The 11,221-nt window shown below is 57.5% G+C and overlaps 1 protein-coding gene across 1 annotated transcript in view; it reads left to right on the forward strand.

The window, feature by feature from the left end:
• The first annotated feature begins 6 nt into the window (after nucleotides 1-6).
• Nucleotides 7-11,221, forward strand: part of CHRNB4 (cholinergic receptor nicotinic beta 4 subunit) — an 18,738-nt gene continuing 7,523 nt past the window's right edge. The window contains exons 1-5 of the mRNA XM_027769230.1: nucleotides 7-150; nucleotides 6,300-6,445; nucleotides 6,632-6,676; nucleotides 6,774-6,883; nucleotides 7,870-8,863. Coding sequence (XP_027625031.1) covers nucleotides 96-150; nucleotides 6,300-6,445; nucleotides 6,632-6,676; nucleotides 6,774-6,883; nucleotides 7,870-8,863 — 1,350 coding nt within the window. The 5' untranslated portion in view covers nucleotides 7-95. The remainder of the gene's footprint in view (nucleotides 151-6,299; nucleotides 6,446-6,631; nucleotides 6,677-6,773; nucleotides 6,884-7,869; nucleotides 8,864-11,221) is intronic.

Here is an 11,221-nt window from a genome sequence, read left to right on the forward strand (position 1 = left end):
CAGCGCTCACTCGCTCCCTCGCCGGGTAGCGGCTCGCCAGTGCCCGGGTGATCCGACGGCCCAGCTCGCAGGGCTGCACCCCAGCCCCACCCGCTATGAAAAGCGCGCACTCCCTGGTCGTTTTCTCTCTGGTCGCCCTTTGCGGGCACGGTGAGTTCCTTTTGGGGGAAGCAGGGAGGGGCGCCTGGGTCCGGTTTATAAAGTGGGGCCGGAATGGCCACAGGTGGGAGGAAAGGGAGGGTGCTCTGCGCCTGGGGGAGTGGCTCGAGGTTGCCCCAGCCTGATAGGAGCGTGGGCAGGGCTGGCCCACTCGCAGGGGCAGCAGGGGCTGGCGGGCCTGGAGGTGTGGGTTGGGGGCAGCCTCTCCTGTGCGCTGCAGCATGGCCAGGACCACCCTCCGGGCAAGAGCCTTGGGGCTGAGCAACGGGCTGGCCGGGTGGCACCCGCTCTGCAGGCAGCTCGCTCAGCCCAGGCGCAGAGGGCTGCTAGGGCCGAGGTCGGGTGACTTCTTGGAGTCTGAGCACAGCGCAGCCCACACCCCAGCGGTGTAGACACCTGGAAGCAGGGTGTAGACACCTGGAAGCAGATCAACGCCCAGCCTTGAGAGGCCTCCTGCAGTGGCTTACCCAAGTCGCCAGTCCTGGGAGGTTCTGCACTTTGGGAACCAATCTTCCAGAAAACGCATGGCACCAGGTCTCTGGTCACCTACCCTGGGGGGTCAGTGGGCTAGGCAGTGCCCTTGGCAGAAAACAGACAGGGAAAGTGGCACCTGCCACTCAGGACCCTGCTCTCTCTGACACCTGGATGGGAAACCCCATCAGCCCTTCCCCAGGAGAGTCCATAAGGGATGAGAATTGCCTTCTCTGGGCGTGGGTTTCCCCACCCGAGCTCCAAGGGCCTTTTCAACTCTTACACGCTGGCTCGAGCGTGTCCTCTGCACCCCCGTTGCCCAGAGGTTCAAGACTACAACTTCTTTGGACAGAAACCCACTGGAGGGTGTTGGAGGGAGGTGTGGGGGCCATGCGGTATTCCTGTGGGAAATGGAGCTCTCAGCAGAGGGGCCACAGGCAGCACGTGAGTCATGGCTACCGCCGCTGGCCTGGTGCCCTCATGCCATGCCTTGATCCTCTCTGGGCCTCGGTTTCCCCATCTGTTCTAAGGAGAGGATGGGTCCTCCCTACATACTTGGGGACCCGGATGTGTGTCGGGACAGTTGTAGTGTTTCTCAGGTGTGGTCCCAGGGCTGCCTGGCTCCCCAGCACAGGTCCCCGGGGCTCACCCCAGGCTCACAGGATGAGCCTCTCTGGGCATGGAGCTGGACCTGCACTTATACAAGCGTCCTGGTGACTGCCACACACCATTGGAGAAGCACCGATAATACGCAGCATCTTCACAAAGTTCATAGAACATGCGTATTATGAGAAAAAAAAAACTACTTATGGATTTCAACTTCTTTTTTGCACCCAAAAAGCCTTGTCATTTTTTTTCTTTAGAGATTTTTGCTAAAGGGAATGTACACTCACCAGAGAGGCAGAGAGAGACAGAAAGTGAGAAATGACTCTCCCCGGTGGGGATGGCCACGCCACAATCCCTTCTCCTCCATTCTCTTGGGATTTTGGGCAAGCACGCACATGCGCCCGGTGAGAGTTTCAAGCTGCCTGGTCTGGGACTCAAACTGTGATTGACTATGTGGGAGTCCAGTGATGTAACCATTACGCCATCTGCTGATCCCAAGACTTGTACTTCAATTCCATTTTCCCACAAAATTAAAAATATATATATTCACTAATTTATTTATCTATTTAATTGTTATGTTTTCAAGTCACCAGGTCCAGGACTTGAACCGAACCGCAGTCAGCCATGCAGGAATTCAGCACCTTAACCACTACACCACCTGCAGACTCTCACAAACTTTTTACAGTCTCCTTATACAGCAAAATCTCTGTAGAAGATAAAATCCTGACCGTTTAAAACCCCATACCTGCCTTTTTTTTTTTTTTAGAGGTTTTTGCTATAGTGCATGTGCACTAGCCAGAAAGACAGAGAGAGACAGAGAGACAGAAAACGAGAAATCACCCCTCCAGGGGATGGTCACGCCACAACCCCTTCTCCTCCATTCTCCTCTTGGGACGCACACACACGTGCTTGACATGAGTTTAAGCCACCACGCCTGGGATTCGAACTGTGGTTGACTACATGGGAGTCCAGCCACATAGCCATTACGCCAACTGCTGGTCCCTCCATAGCAGCCTTTAATAACAAACATAACATTAGCATAAACATAACATTTTGTGTCCTCCTCAGTTGGGACACACTCCCAACTACAAGTCACTGCCCTCCAGGGGCCCACTGGCTAAGAAGATTCTATGGACAGTTACGGCCTATAATTCGTATTCCAAAACAACAGGAATATCTTCCCCTGTTTTCCGATATGGGTTTTTTGATTGGATATGCTTTTTCAAACCGGACACAACGCATGCGCGCACTTACACATACATACACACACATACACACTGTGGAACTCCAGCCACTGGTGACAAGTCCTTCCTGCAGTGGAGCAGTTTTCCCAGAGAAGGTCTCTGAAGGCAAGACCCGGACAGAGGCTGGTGGCCTCCGGCTCAGCAGAATCACTAGATCATGGCTGACCCCTAGTGGTGGCCCCTGTTTAACTGGATTAGCCCGTGGGCTGGGAGGTGACGCCCCGGGGCACCCCAGGAGCTTCTGCTCATTCTGGGCAACCCCTGACAACGGGCACTAAAAGGCCTGTCCCTTGTCACTTTAACCTGGCAGGCCTCGCGGGCATCGAGCAGCTCATAGGAAACCCTAAATGTGCTGTCGCGGGCTTCCCGGGGATAGGGAGGAGCGCTCTAGCCCACAGTGGCCAATTCCTTCCACCCACTCAGCACATACACGCATGCGCGCACTCAGGAGTACAAACTCAGGTGTTTACGCCAGCATCAGGTGACTCAGGTCCAGGGTTGGAGACGCCTCTGCAGGGCACACTCCTTACGGAGAGCTAACCAGGGTGCTGGAAAGCCTCAGGGGTCGGGGAGGCCTCTGTCTGAAAAGGCTCCTTGGCTTGGCACTGCCGCTGACTTGCTGGGGGTCCTCGAGTACATTCCTTCCCTCCTTTGAGCCCAGTTTCCCCAGCTTAGGATCAGAAGTTCGGGTTACATGGTCTCAGCTTCTGGGGATTCTAACTCTGGAGTCTATAGCTGGTCCTCGAGCTGTGGGGAGGGGCCCCAGGGCCAGCTATGTGCCTGAAAGGTGAGCCTTCCAAGTACATTGGCTGGGCACTGTGCTGAGAGCCCCCCACTGGACCACCCCCTGCAGAGCTGCCCTGGACTCCTGGAAAGCCAGTGGGCCACCTCCTGGGACTGCAAAGGGGTGGACTCCAGCCATCCCCGGCATTGCAGGGTTGCACACGCTGACCCCAGACACGCCAGGCAGCTTGGGCAAGTCACATCTTTCTACGTGCAACAGGGGGTCAGCCCTGGGAGACACACTCAAGAAGGGTTATGGGCGGGCCCACTGACAGCCTGCGGCTGCAGACTGGCCTCCGCTGGGAGCAGGGGTCCAGGGTCTGAGAGGCGGGGCTTGGAATCTAGGCCAAGCATGCACAGGACCCTGCTCCAGAGAGCCCAGGGCGATCTGGGGGAGGGACAGCAGATAGCAGGTGCCGGGAGCATCTTTCGCAAGGCACTAAATATTGCATCTGCTCCAGATAGGCAGCGAGTTGGAAAGTGCATCGAGTAGGCAGGGTGGCCGGCTCCCATGGCCACGTGTCTAGCCCAGCACCCACCCAGAAGCCTTCCTCAGACCTGATCAGTCAGAGGGTTCATGTTCAGGGTCCTCTGGTTCCACTCAGAGAGAGAGGCGCTGGGTAAGACTCAGTGCCCCTTGGGAGAAGGTGTAACTGACCCCTAGGCTGGGCGGACCTCCCGACCCGGCTCTTCCAGCTCCCTCGGCCCCCACCTGCTCTCCTCCAACGCCGGAGTTCCCTCTACCTCCCCTCAGCTTCTCCATGCCTGGGGTCTCCTGCTTAGGGGTCCTCGACCTTCCTCTGAGTCTCCCTTTTCCCAAGGGAGTTCCCCACCTACACCTGACATGTCTCTCTAAAGACACTGAGCACCGGAGTTCAAGTCCCTGATCCTCATCCTCACCCTCAGGAGACTAGAACCCCAATATGCTTGGCAGGAGACCTGGGAGTGGGGCTGGCTGCTGGTCCAGCAGGAAAGGCCATGCTCTGTGGAGCTGAGTGACACTGGAAGATTCCAGGTCCACGTCCTGAAACCCCCGAGGATTCCGGGCCTGTGTGCTATGAGCCCTGGGCTGGCTGGAGCTGGGGGCGATGATGGTGTCAAGACCCCACTGGGGGTGATGTCTCTCTCTGTCATAAGTGGGAAAAGAAAGACTTTCAAAAGGGAGGGATCTGGTGTGTGAAGGGGTGGCCTGAGCCAGAGGGCCAGGAGGGCTGTGGCTGGCTCTGACCCCGCGGGGGCTGCCTTTCAGCTGAGCTGTCTTGAATGTGGCTCGGAGCCAAGCCCCTGTGTCATTTAGGCTCCAGATCAGCAGTCGACTGCCAGCTGGATCCCTCCATGTGTGCTGCAAATGGACCCTGCGCTCTGAGCCCAGAAAGCCCTCCCGATTCCAGCCCTGTGTTCTCAGGGGAGGCTCCACCGCACACAACGGCCCCTTGGAGTTCCAGCCTCCCCCATGCTGGGGCTCTGTGAGGGCAGGAGCCTCCCTGGAGGTTGCCTGCCGCTGCCCCCAGCACACAGGACACGCTGGTGTCTGAGGCTGTGGGCCTGAGGCAAACCTGGCAGACAAGCTCGCTGGAGACCAAGGGGTGAGAGCGGCAGCCCCCGGGGAAGCAGCCGCAGGAGCGGCGTGTGCGGGCTGGAGGCAGCGCTACGGGGAATGAAGACAAGCCAGTGCCCGAGGCAGAGGCCTGGAATGCCAAGCCAGACGTGTGGGTTTGAGCTCTGCCTGGCGCTCCGAGAGGCTGTGGTAGGGAGGACCCTCTGGCACTGTGGGATGTGATGGCAAGGGCAGAGTGGGGTGGGGAGGCAGTGGGGGGCTGTGGCACAGCCAGGGTAGGTGTGGTGAGCACGGCCGGGACTATAGTGGGAGAGCTGGGAGGATAGACGGCGGGACTTGGAAAGTAGGACGAACAGACAGGACTGGTGGCTGCTCAGGTGAACCAGGCTGGGTCAGGAATAGACACCCAGGTTGGATGATGTCTGGGGTGCAAGATGCCCTTCCCTGCTACAGGGAGACCTGGGCTGTCTTGAACATACACACACACATATATACATATATATACATATATACACACGTATATGTGTATACACATACATGTGTGTAAATACGTATACAAATATACACATCTATGTGCATACACACATATACACAATATGTACACGCATGCATATATGTATATACACATATACACATATGTACGCATGCATATACAGTCTATACCCATGTGTACACACATACACACATGTATACACACACAGAGGGAGAGAAGAAAGGTCTGTTATGGTCACAACGCGATCCTTTGTCTCTCCCTCCTTTCAGGATTTTGGACTTAGAGGCACAGGTGCCCAGCACTTTTCTCAAGGTGCGGCATCCAGAACATATGTACACATACACATGTGTATACACATACACACATATACACATGTAGACACACACCTTTGGACACATACACATATATACATGTATATACATATATACACATACACACATATACACATATACACATACGCATGTGTAAATATACAGATAAGCATACATATATACAAATATACATGTGTGTACAAGTAAACAAATGCACCCATATATACACATACACATACATGCACATATACGCCCACATGTACACACATATATACACAGTCTGTGCATATATACACACATGTATGCACACGGGCACACATACATACATACGTATACACATACACACACCCACACACATATACATGCCAGGGAGTATGGTCGCAATGCAATCCTTTCTTGTCTCTCCCTCCTCTCAGGATTTTGGGCATACATGCATGTGCACAGCATGCCTCTCAAGGCGCCGGGTCCAGGACTCAAACTGCAGGGCTAGCCATGTGAGAGCCAGCCACCCTAACCCCCAGGCCACAGAGCCAGTCCTGTCTTGAACATGTTTAATGTCAGGTCCCCTAAGAGCGGCAGGCTCACCCCTCCCGGGGGCACCTGGGCCCTGGCCCTCTCCCCTTCACTGCCCTCGGCGGCCAAGGGCCGCGCGGGTCTGACTGTGTGCTCCCCAGGGGATGGCCGCGTGGCCAACGCCGAGGAGAAGCTCATGGACCACCTCCTGAACACGACCCGCTACAACAAGCTGATCCGCCCGGCCAGCGCGGCCCAGCTCATCTCCATCCAGCTGCAGCTGTCGCTGGCCCAGCTCATCAGCGTGGTAGGTGCCTGGCGGCCACGCAGGCCCAACACACAACGGGGCTGGCTTTTCGGTGCCCCCACCAGTCCTGGGACAGGGAGTGGCCCTTCGGTGTGCGGGGCCCTGTGCGACTGCCATCCTGGCCCCGCGTGCGGCCCTGCGTGCTGGCAGGGCCAGCGTGACCCACGGCCCCACTTCCCTCCCCAGAACGAGCGGGAGCAGATCATGACCACCAACGTCTGGCTTAAACAGGTAGGTGCCTGCAGGGTCCTCGGCCCCGAGGTCTTGCTCGAGGGCTGCCCGGTGGCGGTGAGGAGGCCAAGTGACAGGGCCTTGCCCGTCTGCTCAGGAGTGGACCGACTACCGCCTGGCCTGGAACAGCTCCCGCTACGAGGGCGTGAGCATCCTGAGGATCCCGGCGAAGCGCGTCTGGCTGCCCGACATCGTGCTCTACAACAAGTGAGTGGTGGCCGCCGTCCGGGAGGGCCAGGCCTGGCTGCAGGCCCAGCCTCGGGGGCTTCCAGGCTGCAGTGCAACCCGGGGCTCAGCAGCGCTGCAGCAGACGCACAGGGCAGGCTGGAGCGGGGACAAAGGAGCGGGGCCCAGGCCCTTAGGTACAGAAGGACCTGGAAGCCCAGGAGGGGAGGCCTTGTCAGCCTCGCCGGGCACAGCTGGAGCCAGGGAGGCATTCTACCTCCAGCCCAGTGCTATTTCTGTCCGCCATACTGCCCCCCCCCCTTTTTTTTTTTGCTATAGTGCACTCACCAGAGAGAGACAGAGAAAGACAGAGAGAGAAGGAAAGCGAGAGGGGATGGCCACACCACTATCCCTTCTCATCCATTCCCTTCTCAGGATTTTGGGCATATGCACACATGCGCCAGTGTGATTTTCAAGCCTCTGGGTCCAGGACTCTTACCACGGTTGTCCACGTGGGAGTCCAGCACCTTAACCACCACCCCACCGACTGCCCCCGCATATTGTCTTTCACGCCTCAGTGGCTCTGCCGGCGTCGGGCATGGGCAGCACCCATGCCCCATGCACTGATATCTAGGGTAGGCGGAGGGAGCAAGAAAGGGGCTTCCTGGACACAGCTGCACAAGCAGTCGTAGGAAATGAAGAGGCCCACGTGGTCTGGGGCAGCAGATGTGAGTGCAAATCCCAGCTCTCCTGCTTCGTAGCCTCCTGACCCAGGAGACGTCACCTGGCGTCTCTGAGCGTGGGCCGTCCTGCCTCGAGGAGGACAGTGATAAAGCCTGCCACACTGGACCAGTGAGGCTTAACGGGCTTCTCTGGGCCATCCCGTCAGGCTGCTTCACGGCGGGAGGGCCTGGGGGTCGCCAGGGTGGTCAGTGGGAAGAGGCTCTTCCGCAAGCCTGAGGGCGGGCCGGGGCCTCGTCTCTGGGTTTCACGACGCTCCCTGCCGTACCCTCCCTGCCCCGCCCCAGCGCTGACGGGACCTACGAGGTGTCCGTCTACACCAACGTGGTGGTCCGCTCCAACGGCAGCATCCAGTGGCTGCCCCCTGCCATCTACAAGAGCGCCTGCAAGATCGAGGTGAAGCACTTCCCCTTCGACCAGCAGAACTGCACGCTCAAGTTCCGCTCCTGGACCTACGACCACACGGAGATCGACATGGTGCTCATGGAGCCCACCGCCAGCATGGACGACTTCACTCCCAGCGGCGAGTGGGACATCGTGGCCCTCCCGGGGCGCAGGACGGTGAACCCGCAGGACCCCAGCTACGTGGACGTGACCTACGACTTCATCATCAAGCGCAAGCCGCTCTTCTACACCATCAACCTCATCGTGCCCTGCGTGCTCATCACCTCGCTGGCCATCCTGGTCTTCTACCTGCCGTCCGACTGCGGCGAGAAGATGACGCTGTGCATCTCCGTGCTGCTGGCGCTCACCGTCTTCCTGCTGCTCATCTCCAAGATCGTGCCGCCCACCTCCCTGGACGTGCCGCTCATCGGCAAGTACCTCATGTTCACCATGGTGCTGGTCACCTTCTCCATCGTCACCAGCGTGTGTGTGCTCAATGTGCACCACCGCTCGCCCAGCACCCACACCATGGCGCCCTGGGTCAAGCGCTGCTTCCTGCACCAGCTGCCCACCTTCCTCTTCATGAAGCGCCCCGGCGCCAACGCTAGCCCAGCCAGGGCCCCCCAGCCCAGCCAGCTGCACCCAACCAAGACCGAGGCCGTCGCCTCCGCCTCTGCCCTGGGCGCCGGCAGCCCCTGCAACCTCTACGCCAACTCCATGTACTTCGTGAACCCCGCCTCTGCAGCCCCCAAGTCGCCAGCTGGCACTGACGCAGCAGGCACCCCCAGGGATTTCCGGCTGAGGTCCTCTGGGAGGTTCCGGCAGGACGTGCAGGAGGCTTTGGAGGGTGTCAGCTTCATTGCCCAGCACATGCGGAGTGATGACGAGGACCAAAGTGTAAGTGGCAGCCCGGGCCCTGCCCCGGGCAGAAAGGGCTCAGAGAATGGCCCCGGTTTTCCATTGCCAGCAGTCAGTTCCTGAGAGACAGGGACTTGCCAAGTCTGCGCTTGAACGAGGCATCCAAAACTCAAGGGCGTTTTACTGTGCTTCGTGTTAGCGGAGAGGAGGCAAGTCTTGGCACTTGTCTTGGGTTCCACCAAAGCAGATTCAGGTGGGAGTTGGGTGCAGGCAGCTCACTGGAGAGGTGGTCCCGGGAGCACAGTGAGGAAGCAGGACACCGAGACGGGGAGGAGGAAAGCCTAGAGGGTGTTATGAACTGGACGCTGCTGTAGGCTCGGGGGCTCAGCCCTGGGGGAGCCCCTCTGAGCACCCATGGGAACAAGCCTCAGAACCATCCCCCTGGAGGGAGGCCAGGGGACTTACCCACTAGTTTTCATCCCCCATGGGTGGGGAGTCACCTCGGGGACCTGAATGTCCCTGCACTCTGGGTGATGCCACCCCACAGAGCAAGCATACCTGGCACTGGAGAGAGCCCTGGGCAGAAGGGAGCAGCAGGTGTCCGAAGTGGGAGGCTGGCTGTGGGCTGGAGGAAGACTGTAGCCGTCAGGGAATACGGAGGCCAGGGCATGAGGGCCCCTGTCCCTGTCCTCCTCACACTTGTGTGGAACCCGCCCAAGCACGTACAACTTTCAGGCTTACAGAAACATCAACTCGAATAGTACTGGCGGGCCAGCCCTGTAGCCTAGTGGTTAAGAGAGACGGATTCCACATGGCTGGCCACGGCCCAGCCCTTGGCCCCAGCAGCTTGGAAAACATGCTGGGGGTGTGTGTGCATGTGTGCTCAAAATCCCAGTGGGGGAGAAATGGAGATGGGACTGAGGTGTGACCATGCTCCATTAAGGGGTGTTTTCTCTCTCCCCCTCTCTGTCTGTCTTTGGTGGATGCATGTACCCTCTGGCAAATAAAAAAATATTTATTGTTGCCAGGGTAATAGATGACCAAAGGGAATGACTAGAATTATAGATTTTTTTTAGAGTTTTTTTTTTTTTTTTTTTTTTTCTTTAGGGGTGGTGGTCTTCCCAAAAAGACGGAGGCGAGAAATCACTCCCCAGGGGGATGGCCATATTGCAATCCTTTCTCCTCCATTCTCCTCTCGAGATCTTGGGCACACACGCACACGAGCCCGGCATGAGTTTAAGCCACCGGGTCTGGGACTCGAACCATGGTCAACTATATGGGAGTCTACCAACATAGCCATTATGCTAACTGCTGGTCCCAAATTACAGATTTTTTAAGAAGATGCTTTCACAGGACAAAGGAATGAGCATTCGATTTGGGTGTCTCATGGGACTCCTATTAGCAAATCACATTTTTAGGGACAATCGCATGAAAACCGGACACAGCACAGGATGGCAGTGGTTGGGCCTTTCCGTGCAGGCTTTGTGCCAGGCAGGAGGGCAAGTTCACACTCCAAATGCCCTTATTTCCACACCTCATCGGAGCTGACCTTCAGACAGGCTTTTAGGACATAACGCGGTCTCCCATGCTTCATGGCTGCATGGAGAAAGAACATCTCATCCTTCTTTCTGCAATTCCGTTTGGCCAGCTGCATTCTCGGGGGACAGCACGGACATCCCACTAGTCAGCATGGAGGGGAAGGGGAGCGGGCTGGCTGGAAAAGCCCCAGCCCTGCGCTGTGTGACACGGGACTCCAGCGACCGCTCTCCATCCTTCAGGCCCAGCCTCCCCCAGCACCGCCAGCACCCCGGAGCTTGTGGAAAATACAGGCTCGCTGGGCTGGCCCTGCAGCCCATTGGCTAGGGAAGTCAGCCCCCACGCGGCCCCAGTAGCTGGGAAAACACACAGCTGTGTGCTCCGGAAGGGTGGAGACACAGAGAAGGAACTGAGGCACAACCATGCCCCATGGGGTGCTTTCGCCCCGTCTCCCTGTCTCTCCCCACACTCCCTCTGGCAGTTAGAAAAAAGAAAAAGAAATGTAGACTCTTACACTCCACCTTCAAATCTGCTGACTCAGAATCTTTTTTTTTTTTTTTTTAAGTTTTGCTATAGGGCATGTGAGCTTGCTGGGAGGGAGGGGGGGAGAGAGAGAGAGAGAGAGAGAGAGAGCGCGCACCTCCCAAGGGGATGGCCATGCGGCAATCTCTTCTCTATTCTCCTCTCAGGATTTTGGACACACACACACAAACCCAGCGTGAGTTTCAAGCCACTGGGTGGTCCAAGACTCAACGGTGGAGTCTACCATGGAAGACCCGCTGGCCCCAGAATCTGCATTTTAACCAGACCCTCAGGAGATCCTGGGGTTTGAGGAGCACAGCAGATAAGCTGCCTGGAAGT

This window comes from Tupaia chinensis, unplaced genomic scaffold (genome assembly GCF_000334495.1).
Source record: "Tupaia chinensis unplaced genomic scaffold, TupChi_1.0 Scaffold000078_1, whole genome shotgun sequence".
Taxonomy (NCBI): domain Eukaryota; kingdom Metazoa; phylum Chordata; class Mammalia; order Scandentia; family Tupaiidae; genus Tupaia; species Tupaia belangeri.